Genomic DNA, 25,124 nt, shown 5'->3' with positions numbered 1-25,124 from the left:
TTGACATTTTTGCAATTCCAAACCTGACACATAGATGGCGCCACTTTTGAGTCAAAATAAGCGCTAAATGTCAAATTTTGGGGGATAATAATGCCAACCCTGTTATCTTGAAATTTTCAAAGCTAATTCATCAAGTTTTCAACTTTAGATAAAAAAATAACTGTCAAAGTGGATAAAATGTGTCGAAATTCAATTTTTTACCGGTTATAAGCAGCGGTCGCAACTTCACTTCACATGGAACATCTTTAAACTCTCTCTATTCTTATGTCAAAATTGGCAAACGTCAAATTTCGACGAAAAAATGATGCCAATCTTGCCAGCTTAAAATAAAAATAGAACTGTCAAACCTAAACCGATTGGACCAGTTGGTTACTTTAGGTTGGCAATGTCCAGCCAAGGTCACAAATTTTGAAATTTTCATCGTGTAATTCGTTCCGGTGCAAAAGTTGCAATGGCGGTGTTGTGTGAGTTGGGTTTTGGGGTACAAAAGACGATCGTCTAAGTTCAGTCAATGCAAATCTGTCGGAATTAAATTTGACATTTGACTTCACTTGCAACATATTTAAAAGCAAGGAAATAACTGTCAAAGTGGATATTTGCAACCTAAACCGACTGTAACCTTAATACTCAACAAATCTCATGTCAAAATTGACAAATGTCAAATTGTAGGGGATAATAATGCCAACCCTTATTCTAACCTTAAATAAAAAAACTACTGTCAAAGTGGACACTTGCAACCTAAACCGACTGTAACCTTAATACTCAACAAATCTCATGTCAAAATTGCCAAATGTCAAATTCTGGGGGGACAATCATGCCAACCTTGCCATCTTAAAATTTCCAAAGTTAAATAAGATTCCAATCTTAAATAAGGAAATAACTGTCAAAGTGGATATTTGCAACCTAAACCGACTGTAACCTTAATACTCAATAAATCTCATGTCAAAATTGACAAATGTCAAATTCTAGGGGATAATAATGCCAACCCTTATTCTAACCTTAAATAAAAAAAACTACTGTCAAAGTGGACACTTGCAACCTAAACCGACTGTAACCTTCATACTCAACAAATCGCATGTCAAAATTGCCAAATGTCAAATTCTGAGGGGACAATGATGCCAACCTTGCCATCTTAAAATTTCCAAAGTTAAATAAGATTCCAATCTTAAATAAGGAAATAACTGTCAAAGTGGATATTTGCAACCTAAACCGACTGTAACTGTAATACTCAACAAATCTCATGTCAAAATTGACAAATGTCAAATTCTGGGGGATAATAATGCCAACCCTGTTATCTTGAAATTTTCAAAGCTAAATTCATCAAGTTTTCAACTTTAGATAAAAAAATTAGATTTTTGAGGTTAACACGTCAAAGTTCAGTGTAATCAATAACTAATTAAACAATTGTTGCAACAGGAAGTTTTTAATAAAGATTTAACAAGTTTTGTTATACCTAAAAGCTTGTCATTTTTGACATTTGTGCAGTTCCAGACCTGACACATAGATGGCGCCACTTTCGAGTCAAAATAAGCGCTAAAATTCAAAAAAATATGTAAATTAACCTAAAAAATTGTAATTTTTGACATTTCTGCAGTTCCAAACCGGACACATTGATTTACTTGCAACATATTTATGAGCTCGCATTAATTACGTAACCTCAATCCGCAGCAATTTTTATGTCAAAATTGACAAATGTCAGATTCTGGGGGGACAATGCTGCCAACATGCGTTTTTAATGAATCAAAAAGATTCCTACGTTGATTGCGATTTAAAATAAACAGTGAAATTTTGTCATTAACCTCTGGAGGTAAATTTGCTAATGTAATATTATATTTATCGTTTTGATTAATTATATTATAATAAGAAAAATAATTGTCTAAATTATGAAAATATAAAGGAAGATTGTAAAAATAGTGACCTCTCTTTGTTGCAGAAGGAAAAATCAAACTCCCTGCAGACCTGCAGGAGCTTTACCAGTTCTACCAGCAGGAAATCCACGCTTCAACCTACGCCGACGGCACCCCAACTTCTGAGAAGTTACCGCCGATTAGCAAAATGTATAAAGTTCTTCTTCCGTGATGACAATTTAACATTTCTTCTAGTTACAGTGACCCCATTTTCCGGCGAACTGCAGAGAGCGGGAGCGATGGAAGTGGGCCTTCGCCACCTTCTTCGGCTGATTCAGACGACATTCCGGCGTTACCGACGTTAAATGATGAGAGTATTGATAGAGTGATGGGACATGTTGTTTCGAGACCTGGGGCTCCGATGAGGCTTCCTCCTTTACCGCCAAGTCCGCCCATGCGACTACCGAGAACCTCAACGTAAGGAAGCTTGTTTATCTTTGGTTTTATTTTTCTTTTTCTTTAAATCATTTATCTTTATTTTGTTTTAGGAGTCAAAGTTTGAGGAGGGCCATCAGTGAGGACAGGATAGGTGAAGGAATCTAAACGCACAGTTTTATGAAGAATTTTTATTGTTTCCGCAGTAGAATTTAAATAAATCGAGTTCTATTTCAATACTTTTTTCATTTCCCACTTCTTGGAGGCAATCAAGTTCTTAATTTCTAATCTTTATTAAATATGGATTTTTTAGATTCTCTTTTTTACAATTAGACTTTTTAAATTTATATTACTTATCATCTTTAAGTTTTTTTTTAAATTTCAGTAATTTTTAAAGACATTTTTCACCGATATTAATCTCTTTTTTTTTAATTAATATCATAATTTTTAAATTAAATATAAGTACAAAATAATTAGCTTTTAAGTTTCAAAATTAAAAAAAAATGCTGATGTTACATTTTCTCTTTTTTTAAATTTTTAACTTACTAAATCAAGATTTTTTTTAAATTCTCTAGATTGCTATTGTAAATTCTTATACAAGGTGTTTATAAATGTTTCTAGCATCAAGGGTCGCTTTGGAATTTCTGTCATGCATTATTTTGCCGCTTTGTTTTCATAACAAATATAATTATTTTGAAAATTATTCATCATTAGTCATCATTAGTCAACGATGTTTCAGTTACGTTTTTGTGTCCAACTTTATGATTTTCAGGTTTCAAACCATAACTAGAACAGTTTTTTTATCAAAACTTATTTTGCTCCATGATTGAGGTTATCTACTGATGTCAGTTGGAAAATCTAAACCCATATTTGAAATAAGTGGCAAATTTCTTTGACATTTCATAGCCACCATGCTAGAAACATTTATAATCACCTTGTAGATTTTGTTGTATCTTATTGACTTTGAATATCCGGGATTTAGGAACTTTCAAAAGTGTCATACATTTTCAAATTTATTAGTTTTATATTCCTCACATACTAGATGAGGAAGAAAAAACAAGAAAAGGAACTAAAAATTAACAATTAGTGTCAAGTATTGAGCAGAAACTCTTTCAGAGTTTTAAAAGGTAAAGATAAACATTTTCATTTTATTTAGATATTCTTTGCATTATTTAGATTCTTTGGATTCTATCAATTCTTTCATCGATTTTTTGGTTATTTTTGATCCTTTGGTATCTTTTTCGATTCTTTAGTTTCTATCGATTCAATCATTCTTTTGATTTTTTGGATTTAATATTTATATTAAATTAATATTAATATTTGTATTTAATAATTAATATGCTATTTCGATTCTTTCAATTCTTTCGTTTTTTTCGATTCGTTCGTTTTTTATCGTTTCGATTGTTGAGTTGTTTCTTTGATTTTTATTGATTAATTCGATTTTTTAGATTCTTTGATTTCTTTCGATTCTTTCTGAAATCTGAAATCTGGTTTCTCTTAAATTTTTCGAATTTTTGGATCCTTCGGATTTTTTCGATTCTTTTGATTCCTTCGTCGTTTCTATTGATACATTGAATTCTTAGGATTCTTTAGATTCATTTAAATGTTTAAATACTTTAGACATGATTTTTTTCCATTCTTTCGATTTTTTTGAATTTATAGATTCTTTACTCGATTCTTTGTTTTTTTTTTCATTTTTTAGATTCTTTGGATTCTTTCCTCAATTCTTTGATTTTTTTTTATATTTTCGATTCTTTGGATTATTTTAATTCCTTAAATTCTTTTGTTTCTTTGAATTCTTTTCTCAATTTTTTTGTTTCTATCGATTTATCAATTCCATTTCCTGGATTCTTTGCTTTGAATTCTTTTGATTCATTTGATTCTTTTCTCGATTCTTTGGTTTCTTTTGATTTCTTTATTTTTTTGATTTTTTTATTCATTCGATTCTTTGGATATTTTGGATTCTTTCGATTTAGCGATTCTATTGATTCTTGCGTCGATTCTTTGGTTTCTTTCGATTCTTTCTTAGTTCTCTGATTCCTTTTTTCCAATTTTTTGGTTTTCTTTAATTCCTTCGATTCTCTGCTTTCTTTTGATTAATTCGATTCTTTCGCCGATTCTTTTATGTAATTCCCTGTATTCTTTCCTCAATTCTTTGGTATGTCTTTATATTTATCGATTTTTTCAACTCTATCTTCAAATCTCTGTTTTTTTTTTCTTTAGATTCTTTCGATTCTTTGGTTCTTTTTGATTTTTTCTATTCTTACCCAATCCAAAAAGAATCTAAACTGCAACTAATTCCTATTAGTCCACTCTTCTGTGTAAATTTTCGAAAATTTTTGGGTGTAAATCAGGCTTTCAATTTCTTATGGAGAAAATTAGGGGAAAATTGAATGTAACTATTTTTTAAGGTTAACACGTTGTCCAGGTTTAGTGTATTAATTAAACTAATTAAAAATGTGTTGCAAAAGAATGATTTTAACAAGTTTTGGCAATGTTGTGAAAGATGATTAGCTTCTACGCAAGCCACAGTTGCGGCAAGGTCAAACGTTTTTGCTGCCAATTGTTACCAATAAAAATCACTAAGGGCTGCTGCCAACTTAACTTTTTAATAAGTGGACGGATAGGAATGAGCTCTGGTATAGTTCGTACAGAGAGAGATTGAATGACAGAAAAGTCACTAAATTGACGCGCGAAATTTAAAATAACAAAATAAACCCACTGACTGTCAGCCCAGTTTGCGTGGGAATTTAGTGTTTTTAGTGTACTTTGTAACATAATTTGCTGCCAACCTAAATGTCAACTCTCAAAATCTCCCAATCTCTCACCGGATATGCTATATAGTTTGTACAGTGAGAGATTGAATGACCGAAAAGTCACTAAATTTACGCGCGAAATTTAAAATAACAAAATAAGTCCACTTACTGTCGACCTTGTCAACTCAGTTTGCGTAGGAAAATAGTGTTTTTAAGTGTACTTTGTTGCATAATTTGCTGACAACTTATATGTCAACTGTCAAAATCTCCCAATCTCTCACCGGATATACTATATATGTGATTATAAACTTAAGTCCGTTTTTTTTTTAAAAACCATCAACACCGCAATCTTCCCCTGCATTACAACCGGCAACGTTGCCTAGGGAGATTTTTGGTGAGAAAAAAGTTGTCAAATTTTTGACATTTCTGAAAATTAGCCAGTGTTTCCGTTAAAAACGTTTCTTTTACAGCCTGTTGGATTGCAAGTCAAATGATTTAATAGTGAAAAGACTCGGCACAGCCTGAAAGGCCGTTTTATGTAATCAAATTGTCAATTAGGCAACTAGCCTATTTGTTTTTATCACCAAAAAGTCACCATCGACGACGTTGCCGGTTGTAAAGTGGTGGGGAGTGCGGTGTTGGTGGTTTTTTAATAAAAAAACGGACTTTATTAACTGGTATAGACAGCAGATCTTCAAAAGTTTAAACGATGTAGGGACTTTGTTTGAAATGTCAGCCGACTAGGGATTTTAGTTGACATGGGTTGTCAGCGCATGCGCCAACTGTGACATCACTGAAGCAATGATGACATTTCATAGTTTGTGAGAGTTTTTCCGTTTATTTACAAATAAACAACACTTTTATAAAGAATATTAAAGATTTCGGTCGTTATTTGAGGTTCCGAGTCTCTTGCACGCAATGGATTTAAAATAATCGCACGGGTAAATATAAATTGCATTTATTTTCTAACTGTTATTTCGCTTTAGGGCGTAATTCTGTGGTTTTGTTTCGAGTTTGGACTTCCTGCCTCATTCTTTCATTAAGTTAACAATTAACTCTCATGTTGCAGTTCAAATTGGATGACACAAGCAGTGACCTCCTGAATGCCATCGTCCATAAGGATTTTTTGTTTTTTTTTAAATTAATTTCCTTTATTTTCTTTTGTAATTAAGTTAGCAATTAAGTTAAATAAGTTATAATAATTGTTATTGAAAGGTATATTGTTGAGAAGCTACCATTTTGGGATATTGATGCTAGACTAAGAACAATGTGGAATATTATTATACGTTTTACCCCCTTTTATCGTTTTTTTCTATGTTGTTTGTATTAATTTTTTGTGTAAACATGCAGATAACGAAACCCACTCAAGACTTTCCAGTCTAATACCTTTGTTAATTATGATCATCATTACAATTTTCCAAATACGTATGTCGTTTCTTAAAAGTACCGATTTATAATACATTAAATTGTCAATATGTTAATAAAAATGTATAAATTGTTGTTTCTTACCAAATTCTTGCCTTTTTTAGTCCAAGGAGACAATTTTGATATTTCGCTTGTATTATAAAACACGATAATTGATTTGACTATCCAAACAAAATCATGGCCCACTCTAATGTCAGAATCAGATATCAAATGAGCGATTTTGATCTAAATTATTTTATATTTAAATAGCAAAAAGTGGTTTCAAACAAATTTAAGTTAAAGTTCAATAGACAAGAACATTTAAAATCAAAATACCACTTTGGAACTAAAATTTATTCAACAATTATAAAAATAAAACTAAAATTGTATAAAATACAAAATAACCATCTAGTCTGCATCCTTTATTTTTAATTTTCACAGTAACAACACTACAGAGTAGAATTTGGTTCTCACTGTTCTAATCCGACTGTCTAAACTCCTCATACTAGAATTTCCAATAATCCAATTGATCTAATGTACATCTAAAAAAAACCCAATTAATTCCACCCAAATCCCCAATAAATAAACTCACTATTTCGAATTTTGCACTGCTGAATTGCTTCGCTAAATCCTTGGCACAACGTTAAATCAGACTGTGTAGAAGCGCACTGCAAAAACTGCTTGATCTCCCATGCACAAGGTCCATTCTGCTCCTCCTGTTGATAACCAGCAGCTTGTTGTTGGGGGGCTGCCGCTTCCTGCTGGGGCGCAGCCTCACTTGACCCACCAAACATTCCTACAACGCCATCAAACTCTGTTTTTCTTCAATAAAAGACTTACCAGTCATTGCGTGACCGATAGTGTGCCCCACAGCCGAACCAATAGCGACTCCTCCAGCCGTAGCCGCCATCTGCCCCATCAGCCCTGGCTGCTGGGGCTGGGAGGCCACAGGGGCTGCCTGAGAAGCCGGGGCCGTCGTCTGGGTCCTGGCCGGGACATTCGTCCTGAACAGAAAACGAGTTAACATAACCTCTCTTTTTACCACATGGGGGCCCTACCTCGGTGCAGGCGCAGCGCGGGGGGTTGGGCTCGCTGAGCGAGGGGAAGGCGATGATCGTCCGCGGCGTGGCATTTTGACTGTCTTTTCGAACAACACTGAACTCTTTCGCGAAGGTTTTAGAACTGTTACGTAAAAACACCTGACTGCGTTTTATATATTGACGTGAACATTCTAGAAACCCGTGCTATTTTTAGACGGACATCTCACTCTACCCACGTGTGTTAGAAAGAGAGGGAGGATGCGCGTGACTCTGGAATTGAGTCAAGTGACGTCACGTGATCAAAGTCCGGCGAGGACGCAGGCCCGGACTCAGGACGAATTATGACTAAGGGAATGTTTTATTGTTCGCTATGCCAAATTGTGTGCGTCACCTCCACGAGACGCCATTTATTTATAACTCGTCAGCGTCAACAAAAACAATGACAACGCAAATATTTGTCGATAAAACAGTTTTGGAAGTTTTTTAGGTGACTCTTGAATACTTCCTTCCGATTGGTGGTTGTCGCGTTGGGGGCGGAGACCTCCATGGCTTAGAAGGGGCTGCGCCGCGTCAAGGTTACTAAATTTAACAGGTTTGCTACAACCTTTTAGCCAATACGAGCACGCGTCTTAAATTGGCGCGAATACGTCCCTAGAAAGTTATTTTAAACGCAGATCTAAAGTAATCTGGCAATTAATTTGAGAATTGCTAACAGTTGATTGGCGGGACAAGGATTACGTGTCACTTTAACATGATGTTAAGTATCTAATCAAAATCAAAGATTCAACTTAGCCTCTGTAAACCGGCCCAATATCTTTTAATTTCTAAACGCAATTATTTCTAACAACGATAAATAGGTAAAAAGATTTCGTTCGATAATTTTAATGATCTGAATTTGAATTTATTGTAGAAATGAATTTAACAAGATCTGGTATAATAAAAAAAGTTTTTTGCTACAAATATGCAATATGCAATTGAATTGTTGTCCCGATATGCTGAAGATGCTGAAGGGCAAAAACAATGCCTTATTTGTAGAAGTAAAGAAAAAATATACAGCGTCTTTATGTTAAACTACCCGAGAAAAATTGGGAATCATTTTTGAGAGATTATAAAAAATTTAGATCTGCTTCCATATCAGGTAGGTTGTCATAAAGACCTCAAAAATTACAAAAAAAGAAATCAAAAATATTTAATTAACATTTTTTTTTCATTTTTTTTGACACCTTTGAATTAGAAAATGTAGATTTTCTTTTTTTTAAATTCTTCTTCGTCTCTTTTTTCCACGACCTGTGCAAACGTTTCATTTCCCATTGAACATTCCAGAGAAACGCCGATTTTTGCCACTTTGGCGCTCAAGTCGAGGGGTTGCTATGGTGACGCCAGTTGACGCTTCCGTCACTTTTGACATTTTTATTAATCTGAACACATGGTGAAAGTGCGACAAAAGAAAGCAGAACAACGGAAAATATAGCAACGAACAAAAACTTTTGGAGCGACTAGAACAGATCAACAGTCAGTAAACGAAAAATCTGAAAAGCTGACAAGTGCAAACTATTTGAGGTTAGTTTTTTCCTTCGAATGCAGCGCCATGCGGGAATCAGTTGCAAATGCCGAATGCACGGGCCAATAATGATGCAGGAGGCCATGCAAAATACATCAACAATTTGTGCCTTGTAAAACTTTCTTGTGACGTCATTTATGGTCGCGGGACCCTAGCAACCAAAAGGGGTGGAGTTTCAGCCTTAGTCGCGCTGCGAAACTAAAGACAGCAGCCTATGACCTGACCTGACCTGACCTGACCTGACTGCGTTTTATATATTGACGTGAATATTCTAGAAATTCGTCCCATTTTTAGACAGGCGTCTCACTCTACCTACGTGTGTTAAAAAGAGAGGGACGATGCGCGTGACTCTGAAATTGAGTCAAGTGACGTCACGTGATCAAAGTCCGGCGAAGACGCAGGCCCGGACTCAGGACGAATTGTGGTTTTTTTTTTTAAATAATTTCCTTTATTTTCTTTTGTAATTAGGTTAGCAATTAAGTTAAATAAGTTATAATAATTGTTATTGAAAGGTATATTGTTGAGAAGCTACCATTTTGGGACATTGATGCTAGACTAAGAACAATGTGGAATATTATTATACGTTTTACCCACTTTTATCTTTTTTTTCTATGTTGTTTGTATGAATTTTTTGTGTAAACATGCAGATGAGGAAACCCACTCAAGACTTTCCAGTCTAATACCTTTGTTAATTATGATCATCATTGCAATTTGCCAAATACGTATGTCGTTTCTTAAAAGTACCGATTTATAATACATTAAATTGTCAAGTATGTTAATAAAAATGTATAAATTTTGCAGCCTCTGACCTGACCTGACCGCGTTTTATATATTGATGTGAATATTCTAGAAAGTCGTGCCAATTTTAGACGGACATCTCACTCTACCCACGTGTGTTAGAAAGAGAGGGAGGATGCGCGTGACTCCGAAATTGAGTCAAGTGACGTCACGTGATCAAAGTCCGGCGAGGGCGCAGGCCCGGACTCAGGACGAATTTTTATTAAAAATATCACGATAAGGGAATGTTTTATTATGCCAAATTGTGTGCGTCACCTCCAGGAGACTTTCAAATTATTTATATCTCGTCAGCGTTAACAAAAACAATGCCAACGCAAATATTTGTCGATACAACAGTTTTGTAAGTGACTTACGAATACTTCCTTCCGATTGGTGGTTGCCGCGTTGGGGGCGGAGACCGCCATGGCTTAGAAGGAGCTGCGCCGCGTCTCCCCATTTTGACACAATAATTTTGACACTAGCCTACTCTTTGTTTCGCTAACTCACAAATCTAAATCGTTGTCATCAAGTAGGTAACTTTCAAAGATGTTATAATCCTCCTCCACCGGCTCATCCGAACCTAAATACTTATCTATAATATTCTCAACGTCTTGTTTGTTGCTCTTATAGTAGCCATCAGGGGTCGTGCAAAACTGCTCGTTACTCCCAGAACTCGGCGTTTTCTCAAAGAAGGGCGCATTTGAGGCAAAACTTGGCGCGAAACTAAAGCCAGCAGCCCCTTTTTCAAAATTAAATTTGAACCTCTTCACGTCCCGTTCGTCCGAATTCAGAAACTCGTCGAGACACTTCGCGTTCTTGTCGCTGAAAATCGAAATATCCATCGTGTTGTTGCTCGACAGGTTTCTCTTAAACGAAAACTTCTTCTTCGCCGGTGCGGCTTTCACAGGAATCACCTCAACACCGCTGTCAGTTTTCCGCACGTACGCTAAATGCTTCGAGTTCTGCACCTGCTTGACCGTCGGACGGTTCAGTTTCTGCTGCAAATACTTCGACAAATCCGATTCTGACAGGTCACTTTCGTAGAGTCTTCGGTCTTGTTCGTTGAACTCGCGCTCGATTTCTTCTCGGGTGAGCTTCTTCGGCGGTACGAATTTCGACCTTCTGGTTTTCAAGGTTTTTGGGTGAGTACCTTCGTTACTGTTGTCACTTTCCTTCAGACTGGAGGACGTGGAGGCTTTCCGTTCGTCACTAGGTGGTTTTTCGCTCGAAGAAGACTTGTCCAGTTGCCGCATCATGGAGAGGTTGTCGAGGTTCGTCTCACTAGTACTCGACTTGATGGTGGTGGGAATTTTACCCTCAGAGCATGGAGGAGAGTAACTTATACTCTCGCTTTGGCTGCTTTCTGAGTGGTCTGAAGACCATAGAGGACCCTCCTTGACCTGCACCACTGGAAAAATGTGTTGGTTGTCAACTGGCGGCGTTTCTTCGACCTGCGAGAAGTCAAAATCGTCATCTTCGATCAAACTCCGACTGAGTTCCTCCATCATAGACTTTATTTCTTCGGCACTCACGTCTTGGACGTTAGTACCAAACACTATAGGAGTGCCAAAATTCGCACCTACATCTTGACCATCAGCACCAAGTGCTGTTGGAGTACCACCATCGTCACCCAAAACGAGCTGCCGCTCAGAACACGCGATACTAACGTCAGGAATCAACTTATTGACATTCCCGCTGTCTTCCCGAAGGAAATCCGACAGATTCCGGTAACTCGAAGACTCGAATTGCTCGAGGAGCTCCGAAGAGGTGTCGCTATCGTTAACTTCTCGCTCCAACGACACGGTACCTCTCTTGTGCAGCTCATTCTGGTACTCATTCAGCAGCCTGTTGATGGTGGCTCGCGTGAGCTTGCCTTCACTCTTCAACTTCCGGAAGTCCGACTCCAACTTGTACTTAACTCTCAGAAGTTCGTTAACTTCACTGTGATGCTCATCCTGCCAACAACATGAAAAAACGAAGGAAAACTTCACCTTTTTACCTCTGGTGGTACTGCGATCTCCTCCAGGATGCTATAGACGTCTTCGAGCATCGACTTTGGCCAGATGTTCTTCACGATGTGGACACCATAATGCTTCAAATCGGTCACTCCAGGCATCAATTGGTACCGGAAATTTAGTGTTAAGTCTTGAGGACGGTCGCCGGTTGCTGCAGTTTCCATTTGCCAGCTGAAGAAGACGATTAGATTGGGGTGATTAGGGGGGTAAAACTCACGTTCTGACGTTGAAGTAGGCTTTGGCTAAGTTTGTGAGGGCTTTGTAGTGAGTGGTGACGTACAGGAAAACGGGAGTTTTGCAGAATTGTTCACAGATTGCCAAGGCAAGCGAGGTTCCTTCGTCTGCTGCTGTGGATCTGCACATTTCGTCGACGATGAAGAGGGAGTTGTGGGTGGGGAGCGTCATCATGTATTTGATTTCCTTCATCTGGAATTACTTTAGCGTTAGATTGAGTTTTGAGAGTAAATTTATAATTGTTAAGAAAATCTAGAAAGATTCTAGAAGAAGGGAAGAAAATTTTAAAACTAGAGACACTAATTAGAATCTAAGGAAAGTCCGAGAGAAAATATTACGATATTTTAGAAGAACAGAAGTCAAGAAAATCTAGAAAAAGCAAAAAGATCTTATAAAACTCTATACTCTATAGAACTAAGAGATTATCTAGACAATTTGAGGAAAAAATGACGATAATAATTATCAGAAAAATTATAGACTGAACAGAATTTAAGAAGAGCCTAAAAACGTTTGGACAATCTAAGGAAAAATCTAAATAGACTAAAGATTTTCCCATTCAAAAGAAATTTATCCACAAACTAGAGAAAATATGTATAAAAGCCTAGGAAAACAAAAACAATAACAAAATTTGAGGAAAATCTGAAGAAAATCTAAATCATTGAAAAAGAATTAAAAAAAAATAGAAGACCTACAGAAATTAGAGAGTATCTAAAGGTGATCTAATATGAACTACAAGCTCTAAAGACAATCTAAGGTAAGTTTAATCTAAAAACAAATTCTAGAACCAGTCCATAGATAATTTAAAGAAAATTTAGGGAAACCAAAGAAAATTCAATTATTAGGAAAAAAACAGAGAATCTACAAAATTTTAACAGGATTTGTGGAAAATATTTTATAGTAAAATATCAAAAAACTAGAATCTATAAAATAAAAAAGAATTTTTAAAAATCTACAAATTTTCAAATATAAGAATTATGAAAATACAAACAAATGTGTGACAATTGAAGACTCAAAAACAACAAAGAGAAATAAAAGCAATTCTGAAAAATTAACGGAAAATTAGACTGAACTTGAAGAGAATCTAAGAAAATTTAGAGAATAAACAAAATTCAAGAAGAAGAACGTTTAGACAATCTAAGGAAAAATTTAAAGACACTTATTAAAGTGTTGTTATTCAAAAAGAAAAATATAAAAAAATTACATAATCTAAGAACAATTTGACCAAATTTACAGAAATTAGAAAAATCAAATAAAGTTAGTTTAACAAGAACTAAAGATCTACAGATACTCTCTGAGGAAAATATATTAGAATTTCTAAAGATTCTAAAGAAAATTAAGAAAATCTTAGAAGAAGAAAGTCAATTTAGATAAAATTAAAAGAGAATGTGATAAAAAAAAAGAAAATTCATACACACTCTGAGTGAAAATCCGAGGAAAAATCTAAAAACAAAGAACAACAAAATTCATAATAATCTTAAAAAAGCTAGGAAACTGTCGATAATTTAAGAAAAATATGAACAGATTATAAGAAAATTTAGAGACTCTAAACAGAATTCAAGAAGAAAAAGCAAAAATTGACTCAAGACTACAGAAACAGATATACAGAACAGGAAAATATTTTATACAATATCTAAAGGCCAAAGAAAATTTTGATAATCTGACAAAAAGAAAGTGAATTTAAAGAATTTGAAGCATATCTAGAAAAACCTAAAATCAAAAAAATCTAAAAATGTAAGAATCATGAAAAAAACTAAGAGAAACCAAAAAACTCTGAAAAATGTACATAAAATGAGACAGAAACTTAATTAGAATGTAAGAAAATTTAGAGACTAAACAGAATTCAAGAAGAATCTAAAGCACGTTTCGGCAATCTAAGAAAAAATCTAAAGAGGTTTAATGCGTTTTAATACAAAAAGAATTTATGCTCAATTGTTTAGATAAGTGAATCTAAAAAGGAATTATAGTGACAAAGACAAACAACTTAACAACCTAAACAAAATTCAAAAAAATCTTTAAAAAGCAAGGAAACTCGATAATTTGAGAAAAATACCTATATAAACAGATTATAAGAAAATTTAGAGACTCTAAAAAGAATTCAAGAAGAAAAAGAAAAAATTGACTCAAGACTACAACATCTAAAGGCTAAAGAAAATTTTGATAATCTGACAAAAAGTTGTGAATTTGAAGAATTTGAAGCAAATCTAGAAAATCTAAAATCAAAAAAATCTAAAAATGTAAGAATCATGAAAAAACTAAGAGAAACCAAAAAACTCAGAAAAATCTACGGAAAATGAGACAGAAACTTAATTAGAATGTAAGAAAATTTAGAGACTAAACAGAATTCAAGAAGAATCTAAAGCACGTTTCGGCAATCTAAGAAAAAAGCTAAAGAGGTTTAATGCGTTTTAATACAAAAATAATTTATGCTCAATTGTTTCGATAAGTGAATCTAAAAAGGAATTATAGCGACAATCCGTAAATTAGGGAAGCCATAGACAGAATCTACAAAATTTAAACAGATTTAGAGTATATGAGGAAAACATATTAGAATATCTAAAGATTCAAAAGAGAATTTCGAAAATCTAAGAAGAAGAAAGTGCTTTTAATAAATTCGTAGCAAATGTAGAGAAGCTAAAATCAAAAAGAATTTATAAATTTAAGAAAATCGGAGAATCATGATTACAGAAAGTAACAAAGACTAAAAAAAGAAATATAAAGAAAATGAGAAGAATTTAAAGGGAGTCTAGAGAAACCAAATATGAACCTAAAGTCAATGAAGATAATATTAAAAGAATTTAAAGAAAAACCGAAAGTTCCACAAAAATGTAAATATTTTCATTTGATTCGTCTTATCCGCCTACTTTCGTTCCAAAAATTTCAAATTTATACAATTTATAGTTTCTAAGAAAAATCGATTAAGCTCGAATGCGCCGGGACAGAACGACAACATCAAAACACCTCTAAAATAAACGACGAGGCTCCATACTCCATATCGTCCTCCAAATAAATCCTAGCAAACATTCGTTGAATCGGGCGAAACTTCGCCGAATCGGCAGGAACATAACAACCAACTTGCGCCATTATTTGCAGCAACATCACTTGTCGTATGTAGACGCTCTTCCCAGAACCATTGGGACCAGTGATTATCTGGACGTTGAAGTCTTTACAAATCGACTACAAAATAATAATATAAAATATAATAATAAATTATACCAGAGCTCATTACTATCGGTCCACTCATTAAAATGTTAAGTTGGCAGCAGCTCTTAGCGATTTTCATCGGTAGCAGTTGGCAACAAAAGTGTTTGACCTTGACGTCTTACGCAAGATTGCCAAAACTTGTTAAATTTGTATTAAAAACTTCCTGTTGCAACAATTGTTTGATTAGTTATTGATTAATACACTCAACTTTGACAACGTGTTAACCTCAAAAATCGCCACATTCAATTTTCCCCTAATTTTCTCCCTAACGATGTGAAAGCCTGATTTACACCCAAAAATTTTCGAAAATTTAGACAGGAGAGTGGAGTGATAGCAATGAGCTGGACTTTAGTTTGCTTTTGGGGTACAAAAGACGATCGGAAAAGCTGTCAACATGTTATCTCAAAATTCTATTTCTATGGTAGTCAGATCTAAAGAAATATGTCACTACTGACGTTAAAGCTAAACACACATCAAATTTAATGTCAAATTCTGAGGAGACAATGATGCCAACCTCGTCAACTTAAAAGTACCAAAATTTAATACATATATCCCCAGATTGCAACAAATAAATAACTGTCAAAGTGGACTTTTGTAAATATATACATAATATCTATTCATTAAACATCCAATATATCTTAAATTTTTGATATGACAGAGTGTACGAATGCTCTATGAGACTACTTTGAAGTTTGTTTTCAATTTTGACCAACTGCTTATTTAGTTACCACTAATGAATATTACTTTTCAATTAATTTTTTTTTTTTAAATGGAACACACTAATTAATTATACAGGGTGTTTATAAATGTTTATAGCATCCATAGTGGCTATGAAATGTCAAAGAAATGTGCCGCTCATTACAAATGCAGGTTTGGATTAGTCAACTGACATTTACTGTTAACCTCAAACATGAAGCAAAGTAAGTTTTGAGAAATAAACTGTTCTAGTTGTGGTTTGAAACCTGAAAATCATAAATTTTGACACGAAACTGTAACTGTATAAATAATTTTCAAGATAGTTATAATCACTATGAAAACAAAGCGGCAAAATAATGTACGACAGGAATTCCGAAGCCACGCTTGATGCTAGAAACATTTATAAACACCTTGTATAACCTTAACACACAGTAAATTTCATGTCAAAATGGACAAATGTCAAATTCTGGGAGACAATAATGCCAATCTTGTCATCTTAAAAGTACCAAATTTCGTACATCGGTGCAACTTTAAATAAACAAATAACTGTCAAAGTGAACATTTGCAACCTAACGGACTTTGGCCGAGCTTGCGTTGTTTTTTGTTTTTTGCAAATGTTGCAATGGCAATGTTGCTCATTACTATCGGTCCACTCATTAAGAAGTTAAGTTGGCAGTAATTTTTATCGGTAACAATTGGCAGTAAAAGCGTTTAACCTTGAAGCTGACCTGACCTGACTAAAAACTAATAAAACAGAAACTTTGATCTAGTGACCTTAGAGCTGACCCAAAAGTTGCGCCATCTGTGTGTCAGGTCTGGAACTGCAGAAATGTCAAAAATTACAAGTTTTTAGGTTAATTTACATATATTTTAATTTTAGCGCTTATTTTGACTCAAAAGTGCCGCCGTCTATGTGCCAGGTCTGGAACTGCACAAATGTCAAAAATTACAAGTTCTTAGGCGTTACAAAACTTGTTAAATCTTTATTAAAAACTTCCTGTTGCAATAATTGTTTAATTAGTTATTGATTAATACACTCAACTTTGACGTGTTAACCTCTAAAATTGCTACATTCAATTTTCCCCTAATTTTCTCCCTAAAGATCTGAAAGCCTGATTTACACCCAAAAATTGTTGAAAATTTACACAGAAGTTGACAGCAATGAGCTGGACTTTAGTTGGCTTTTGGGGTACAAAAGACGATCGTGAAAGTTTTGACAATGTAATGTGTCAAAATTCAATTTGTTTGTTACCGTTTTTGAACAGCAGTTGCTTCACTTGCACATGTTTAAGGGCTCGCACTAATTAAACACGTAAGCTTGATACACGCCAAATTTCATGTCAAAATTGCCAAATGTCAAATTCCAAGGAGCAATAATGCCAACTTTGAAATTTAAAATTACTGAGTTATTTCATCAAGATGCCAATCTTGAGTAAAGAAATGACTAAAAATTGACATTTGCAACCTAAAACGAATGTATTTGGCCAAATTTCGGTGTCGCCAACCCAATTGTGACTTTTCTGGTCCATTAGATGAGAGATTCGCTTAATTTGAGTGTAAATCTTAAAATCAAATTTGAGTGCTTTTCTAACATGGTGTAAATCGGACAATCGGGCGCAGGAAAAATGTTTAGTTTAGTTTAGTTAGGTTTAGCCCGGTAACGAAGACACCTAATCGCGTACATAATTGGCTGATTTGTCCTCGAAATTATTAGTCATAATTAAGTCCTTGAATAAAGAAAGTTGGAGAAAGAGGCCAATTATCGTTTTTGTAGCTCTATTTAAATACTGCGGTGTATTTTTATAGCAATCTGACTAATTTATTGTTGATAATTTTGTATGGAGACAGTTTATATTGGGTAAGAGATTTTATAGTAAAGTGTTTAATTTTGATTTTGTTTTTGATTCGTTGATTAGTTGATAACGCTTTTGGTAGTTTTAGGCGACTTGAACTTAAATACCTCTTATAGCGGAGTGCGCGGCTGAGGTTCCCTCACTGACAGTTTAACCTAGAAGCTAACCTGACCTGACCTAAAAGTGGCGCCATGTATGTGTCCGGTCTGGAACTGCAGAAATGGCAAAAATTACAAGTTTTTAGGTTAATTTACACATTTTTTTTTAATTTTAGCGCTTATTTTGACTCAAAAGTGGCGCCATCTATGTGTCAGGTCCGGAACTGCACAAATATCAAAAACAACAGGTTTTTAGGTTAATTTACATATTTTTCTTGAATTTTAAGTATAATTTGACCTGACCTGACCCAACAGTGGCGCTATCTATGTGTCAAGTCTTAAACTTTTAAAATGTCAAAAATGATAAGCATTTAGGTATAACACATTCAATTTTCCCCCAATTTTCTCCCTAACGAATTGAAAGCCTGATTTACACCCAAGAATTTTCGAAAAGTTACACAGGAGAGTGGACTGATAGCGATGAGCTAGACTTTATCCTAGTAAAGAGACTTACGACAGGATTCGCAACGCTCTGACTGGAGATCAACAGTTCGAGCATCGGATGTCGGGAATTTACTAATTCAGTAAATTCGCCGAATTTCGGTCGGACGTAGTGGCCACGTTTACTAGCTTCTGCTAGCGACTGCAAGAGGTCCAGACGCGCCACGTCCTCGCAAAGCTTGTAGAAGAACCCCAGGTATTGTTTGAGGTCGACTATAATCTCGTAGATCATTCTAGAAAAAACAGTATGAAAAACATTCGTTCTAAGACGTGGAAAAACATTACGAGTTGCTGATCTTCAAGATCTCCAACATGATATCTTCCAGTCTGGTGGCGTAGTTGATGAGCTCGTCCGTCTTCATGGTGAAGCTTCCGGCTAAGCGGCACACTTGCACGAATTCCGCCGGTAAATCCGATTTCTTGAAAGTGCGCTTTTGTAATCCGTTGAGCTTAAGGATGATGTGGTACCCTTTGGCATTATTATTACCAAGAGTTAGAGGTAACTTGTGTTTGTTCTCTAGGTGCTTCACGTACTCTGTGAGATCGTTCAAGCGCTCCACGTAAGTTTTTCTCACCAAATCCAACAATCCGTTGATTTCAGACTTGATGGCAAAACATCTCTCGTTAATCCCGGCTTCATTCTTCGCGAAAGACGCCGAAGGACGTATTTTCGTCCGAATTTTATTGGCGATAATCGCGAAATTGTCGCTTTCCAGAGTGCCCTTCAACTGCTTGAAAAACGGCTGTTGGAGAGTGGCCATCACGTCTTTCAAAGGCTCCATAACTTCGATCAATCCGTTGAGTAACAACAAGTAGTTCAGTTGTCGAACGGAGCAACCATCAATGGTACTCAGGTGCATGGAAGTTAGAGTGAGCAACTGGTCGATGTTCGCGACCCTCTGAAGGATATTTTGAATGGAAAGAAGAATCTCCGGCTGCTTGATCAACTCAGAGACGCTGTGCGAAGTGGCTTCGATGATGGAAGGTAGACAAGGGGGTTGTAAAATCGTGGATCTCAGCAGTCTTGAGCCGACTTTGGTGACGCAGTAGTTCAAAACGCCGAAGAGAGTCGCGTAACGAGACGCTTGGAGGGGCTTGGTGGAGGAAACCAGCTCCAGGAGATCCGCTGTGGAGACATCTACACCAACCTTCTCTTATAGTATCGCTTCTGTTAAACTTACCTATGATGGCGTATCCTTCTGATTCTTCGTACGTTATGTTCAGAGAGGCCTTCGCATAGTAGATGTTCAGATTGTGTTGTAAGTAGGTGGTGAGGGCGGAAGCGGCTGCCAGGGCGTAGTACCTTCAAATATAATAAATATTTAGTTTGTCTTAAAAACGCAAATTTCTAAAAATTGTCGTTTTTACTCTATATTTGTTAATAAACACAAACTTAAAAACTTAAATATAACTTAAATTCTTAAATAAGCGGATTTCTCTAAGAATTTTGATGATTTCGTGCAGATTTCTGCAGTTTTCTTGCAATTCAGCCGTTGAATCTTGATAAAAATTGGTGGTTTTGTAGATTTCGAGCTCTTTGCAAATTCAAGCCAAAAAACGGCGGAAATCAGCAAGAAATCGTCGTTTTGCATCGAAAAAAGCGGATTTCGCTAAGAAATCTGATGAATTCGTGCAGATTTCTGCTGTTTTCTTCCAATTCAGCCGTTGAATCTTGAAAAAAACTGGTGGTTTTGTAGATTTCAAGCTCTTCTTTGCAAATTCAAGCCAAAAAACGGCAAAAATCAGCGAGAAATCGTCGTTTTGCATCGGAAAAAGCGAATTTGGCTAAAAAATCTGATGAATTCGTGCAGATTTCAGCTGTTTTCTTCCAATTCAGCCGTTAAATCTTGAAAAAAATTGGTGGTTTTGTAGATTTCGAACTCTTCTTTGCAAATCCAATCCAGAAAACGGCGAAAATCAGCGAGAAATCGTCGTTTTGCATCGAAATAAGCGGATTTCGCTAAGAAATCTGATGAATTCGTGCAGATTTCTCCAATTCAGCCGTTGAATCTTGAAAAAAAGTGGTGGTTTTGTAGATTTCGAGCTCTTCTTTGCAAATCCAAGCCAAAAAATGGCGAAAATCAGAGAGAAATAGTCGTTTTGCATCGAAACAAGCGGATTTCTCTAAGAATTTTGATGATTTCGTGCAGATTTCTGCTGTTTTCTTCCAATTCAGCCGTTGAATCTTGAAAAAAAGTGGTGGTTTTGTAGATTTCGAGCTCTTCTTTGCGAATCCAAGCCAAAAAACGGCGAAAATCAGCGAGATATCGTCGTTTTGCATCGAAACAAGCGGATTTCTCTAAGAATTTTGATGATTTCGTGCAGATTTCTGCTGTTTTCTTGCAATTCAGCCGTTGAATCTTGATAAAAATTGGTGGTTTTGTAGATTTCGAGCTCTTTGCAAATTCAAGCCAAAAAACGGCGAAAATCAGCGAAAAATCGTCGTTTTGCATCGAAAAAAGCGGATTTCGCTAAGAAATCTGATGAATTCGTGCAGATTTCAGCTGTTTTCTTCCAATTCAGCCGTTAAATCTTGAAAAAAATTGGTGGTTTTGTAGATTTCGAACTCTTCTTTGCAAATCCAAGCCAGAAAACGGCGAAAATCAGCGAGAAATCGTCGTTTTGCATCGAAATAAGCGGATTTCGCTAAGAAATCTGATGAATTCGTGCAGATTTCTCCAATTCAGCCGTTGAATCTTGAAAAAAAGTGGTGGTTTTGTAGATTTCGAGCTCTTCTTTGCAAATCCAAGCCAAAAAATGGCGAAAATCAGCGAGAAATAGTCGTTTTGCATCGAAACAAGCGGATTTCTCTAAAAATTTTGATGATTTCGTGCAGATTTCTGCTGTTTTCTTCCAATTCAGCCGTTGAATCTTGAAAAAAAGTGGTGGTTTTGTAGATTTCGAGCTCTTCTTTGCGAATCCAAGCCAAAAAACGGCGAAAATCAGCGAGAAATCGTCGTTTTGCATCGAAATAAGCGGATTTCTCTAAGAATTTTGATAATTTTGTGCAGATTTCTGCTGTTTTCTTGCAATTCAGCCGTTGAATCTTGATAAAAATTGGTGGTTTTGTAGATTTCGGGCTCATATTTGCAAATTCAAGCCAAAAAACGGCGAAAATCAGCGAAAAATCGTCGTTTTGCATCGAAAAAAGCGGATTTCGCTAAGAAATCTGATGAATTCGTGCAGATTTCAGCTGTTTTCTTCCAATTCAGCCGTTAAATCTTGAAAAAAATTGGTGGTTTTGTAGATTTCGAACTCTTCTTTGCAAATCCAAGCCAGAAAACGGCGAAAATCAGCGAGAAATCGTCGTTTTGCATCGAAATAAGCGGATTTCGCTAAGAAATCTGATGAATTCGTGCAGATTTCTCCAATTCAGCCGTTGAATCTTGAAAAAAAGTGGTGGTTTTGTAGATTTCGAGCTCTTCTTTGCAAATCCGAGCCAAAAAATGGCGAAAATCAGCGAGAAATAGTCGTTTTGCATCGAAACAAGCGGATTTCTCTAAAAATTTTGATGATTTCGTGCAGATTTCTGCTGTTTTCTTCCAATTCAGCCGTTGAATCTTGAAAAAAAGTGGTGGTTTTGTAGATTTCGAGCTCTTCTTTGCAAATCCAAGCCAAAAAATGGCGAAAATCAGCGAGAAATCGTCGTTTTGCATCGAAATAAGCGGATTTCTCTAAGAATTTTGATAATTTAGTGCAGATTTCTGCTGTTTTCTTGCAATTCAGCCGTTGAATCTTGAAAAAAAGTGGTGGTTTTGTAGATTTCGAGCTCTTCTTTGCGAATCCAAGCCAAAAAACGCCGAAAATCAGCGAGAAATCGTCGTTTTGCATCGAAATAAGCGGATTTCTCTAAGAAAAGGTTGATGATTTCGTGCAAATTTCTGCTGTTTTCTTGCAATTCAGCCATTGAATCTTGATAAAAATTTTGCAACCGAAATTTTAAAATTATAGCACTAAAATGACAGATTTTTGCTCGGACAGGTTGTTCATAAAAAGAGCACCAAAATTTTATTTCTACATTACAAAAGACATGGATATTAATAAAAAAAAATAGCTTGTTTTCAAAATAAAAATGTCTAAAATTTTATCCCCAAATTTCATATACAGGATCGCTCACCTAAGACTTTAAAGCTCGATATTTTAGTTATTTGTAAACAGATTTTAATAAAATTTAAAACCGAGGTAACTGAAGAGGTAAAGATTGGTTTGACTTTTCAGGTGACATTCCTTTCTTTAAATGGTTTCGTTTATTTTATCTTATAATTTTATCTTATAAAGCGGCAATAATAACATACGTTCGCTAAAAATCAACCGTCTAGCAAGTCTAGTTTTCAAGAAAGTAAAACATTTCCAATCAAGGGCAGTTTTGAACATCCCTGACATTTGTTTCAATCTGTCGGTTTTTCTTATTTCTTATTATGATAATTTCAACCTACAGAGGCCTTTTTCGACTATTATGCCTACATCGGTCGAAGAGAATTTTATTCAAAAAAAAATTGCTCATGAAAACGAAAACCAACAATATATTCTAAAACACCTCCTTTTTCAAAAAAAAGTCAAATTTTAAATCAACGTAGGTTGAATTATTTTTATTTTGAAAATTCTATAATCGACAACAGAATGTTTGCTGTGAAAAGCAGAGATGTGAAAAGCATTTATGTCATACAACTCTAAAACCAAGGCAGATGGATAAGAAATTGCAATAACGTGGTTATCAAAATGTCATAACGTTTTATAATAATTTTAGTAATTTTAGTGCTACGGCTATAAAATTTGGGGAAAATACAAGACGAGGATCTAGAAAGAATTCAAAGAGAATATTTATGCACAATATATCGATAAAATCTAGAAAATTCTAGCATGCAAAATAAAAAAAAATAAACAACACCATTTAGAAAAATGGAAAATCTACAATCTAGAGAATCTAAGAAGAATCTAATAAACAAATTGTCCTAAAAGAGTCATTTCAAAGGACGAGACAGCTCAGAAAAATTCAGAGATTTCTCAGAATCCAGAAGAGCTAAAATTGCAATTAAAATTAGGACCAAATTGAAAGTGAGCAAAAAATCTAATTAAATCTGATATTATGTTCAAAAATATTCCAAATTACCTATTTAATGGACGTAAAATCCAGGGAATCCAAAGATTTTAGAGAATTTAAACAATGTTGAAAAAAATCTAAAGATCCTGAAGAATACAAAAGTATTAATTAACCCTTTAAGAATGAAAAATGGATTCATATTTACGTACAGTCAACTTGCTTATTTTAAATAGAACACCCTATATTTTACTGCATTTTTGAATTCTATATTCAAATTTAAGATCACTTTTTATATATCGTGCTATACCTAAATTGTATTATTTCTGAAATAACTCGATTTTCAAAAAAAAAAAAATTTCACCAACATTTTTGAGAATTTTTTATATCTGTTAAACCAAATTTGTTTAAAAATTAAAATTGAATTGTCACCATTCCAAAGCATGCTCAAAAAAATTGGAAACAAAAGAGTAAAAATACTTCTTTTTTCCGTATTTTTAGTAGGAAATAGGTGTCCAATACATAAAGTTAATGCAAAATTTCCTTGTACGTTTGTATTTTGCTTATTTTGCAATTAACATGGCGATTTTGAAATAGATTATAAGGTAATTATTTTGGAAAAAAAGTGACTTCTATTGTGCAATTTTTTTACAAAAATCAAGATATCTCTGAAATGGTTAGAGGTTGATTTCGCACAGTTAGCTAAAAATTATATTTTTAAGGCGTCGCGACGCCAAAACTATCGGTAATAAAAAACAAATTTCAAAATTCTAGAGTGTTGCCAACTATTGAACGCATGCAAATTTTCAAAATTTTATCTTCAAAATTAAAGACAAATTTGGGGTGGACACAAGTTAAGACTCACTTGTGCTGAAGCCCCACACAAATCGTGTTGATCGACGGCAGACACAGCTGTAAAATCCGATCCATCCCGTTCGACTTATTGAAGGTTTTACGTGGAATTCCCAGAATTTTAACATTCGGAAACTTTTTCCTCAACTTCTTAATCAATCGGTTGTTTTCTAAGATCGTTGAAGGAACAATAATCTGAAAAATCCACTTGAACAGACCACCAAACAATTGCTAATTACTTACATCGGTCGGATTCACAATATTAATTTTCGTGAGCGTGTTGATATAACTTTGCGAGTCTGAAATTTGGCAGAGCAGCATAGTGGGCAAGGAGAGATCGATCGAAGCCAGTCCAACTTCACATCTGGCTTCACCTCTGCCTTCTGTTAAGGCTGCAAAGGTCAAACATGCATTCCCAATTATGGACCACCTGTATAAACTCACCTACGATCACTCTAGACTCGCCGTCACTTGTTATTGTTGAACTTCCCGAGCGCAAAGTGGAAGAATTCACGACACTCGGACAGTTTTTGCCCCAATTTGTACCCGAAGACGACGAAGAGGCCGCTTTGGTCTTACTCGGTCTCGGTTTGGGAGGCGGCCGCATCGGAGGCCCCATTAGTTGCCTAACGTTGGATGCTAAAACACACGTAAACGGGGCTCAAGGGGGTTTTTCACTTACCTGAAAATCCGAAATCGTTTTTCTTCTTTTTGAGCACAGACGGATTCAAATTCATCGTTTTTGAAACGTCAACAAAATGGTCACCTGACAAAACAAAAGAGGCACGGCCTGCTTGGTGAAAATATATTTTTCTT

General features: G+C 35.2%; 3 protein-coding genes and 1 long non-coding RNA gene across 6 annotated transcripts in view; 2 read left to right on the top strand and 2 right to left on the bottom strand.

The window, feature by feature from the left end:
* The window catches only part of LOC148170770 (kinesin-like protein KIF19), a 43,331-nt gene extending 40,812 nt beyond the window's left edge, over window positions 1–2,519 (top strand). For 2 of the 3 annotated variants that reach the window (XM_088041769.1, XM_088041771.1), the window contains 3 exons: window positions 1,934–2,057; window positions 2,103–2,324; window positions 2,396–2,519. In XM_088041769.1, the coding sequence (XP_087897895.1) occupies window positions 1,934–2,057; window positions 2,103–2,324; window positions 2,396–2,450 (401 nt within the window). In that variant the 3' untranslated portion in view covers window positions 2,451–2,519. The remainder of the gene's footprint in view (window positions 1–1,933; window positions 2,058–2,102; window positions 2,325–2,395) is intronic. The other variant, XM_088041770.1, reaches the window with a different exon arrangement.
* Window positions 2,520–5,800: 3,281 nt separating this feature from the next.
* LOC148170769 (uncharacterized) lies at window positions 5,801–6,551 on the top strand. The gene is made up of 2 exons (XR_015770337.1): window positions 5,801–5,979; window positions 6,108–6,551. It is a non-coding gene; the product is annotated as an uncharacterized LOC148170769 (long non-coding RNA).
* A 300-nt stretch (window positions 6,552–6,851) lies between these two features.
* Chchd2 (Coiled-coil-helix-coiled-coil-helix domain containing 2) lies at window positions 6,852–7,694 on the bottom strand. Its single transcript, XM_088040660.1, has 4 exons — window positions 7,501–7,694; window positions 7,283–7,446; window positions 7,035–7,238; window positions 6,852–6,984 (listed from the first exon to the last, which is right to left on the bottom strand). The coding sequence occupies exons 1-4, from the start codon at window positions 7,572–7,574 to the stop codon at window positions 6,974–6,976; spliced, it is 453 nt and encodes a 150-aa protein (XP_087896786.1). The 5' UTR covers window positions 7,575–7,694; the 3' UTR covers window positions 6,852–6,973.
* Window positions 7,695–10,323: 2,629 nt separating this feature from the next.
* LOC148170767 (mutS protein homolog 4-like) lies at window positions 10,324–24,999 on the bottom strand. The gene is made up of 10 exons (XM_088040658.1): window positions 24,753–24,999; window positions 24,552–24,700; window positions 24,322–24,503; window positions 19,600–19,721; window positions 18,704–19,556; window positions 18,432–18,651; window positions 15,028–15,243; window positions 12,053–12,261; window positions 11,820–12,006; window positions 10,324–11,775 (listed from the first exon to the last, which is right to left on the bottom strand). The coding sequence occupies exons 1-10, from the start codon at window positions 24,925–24,927 to the stop codon at window positions 10,324–10,326; spliced, it is 3,765 nt and encodes a 1,254-aa protein (XP_087896784.1). The 5' UTR covers window positions 24,928–24,999.
* Window positions 25,000–25,124: the final 125 nt, after the last annotated feature.

The sequence above is a fragment of the Gnatocerus cornutus genome, chromosome 7 (genome assembly GCF_029298725.1).
Source record: "Gnatocerus cornutus isolate USDA-ARS CGAHR chromosome 7, icGnaCorn1.1, whole genome shotgun sequence".
NCBI lineage: Eukaryota > Metazoa > Arthropoda > Insecta > Coleoptera > Tenebrionidae > Gnatocerus > Gnatocerus cornutus.
Note: the sequence above shows the minus strand (reverse complement) of the source record. Positions and strands in the feature narration are given on the sequence as shown.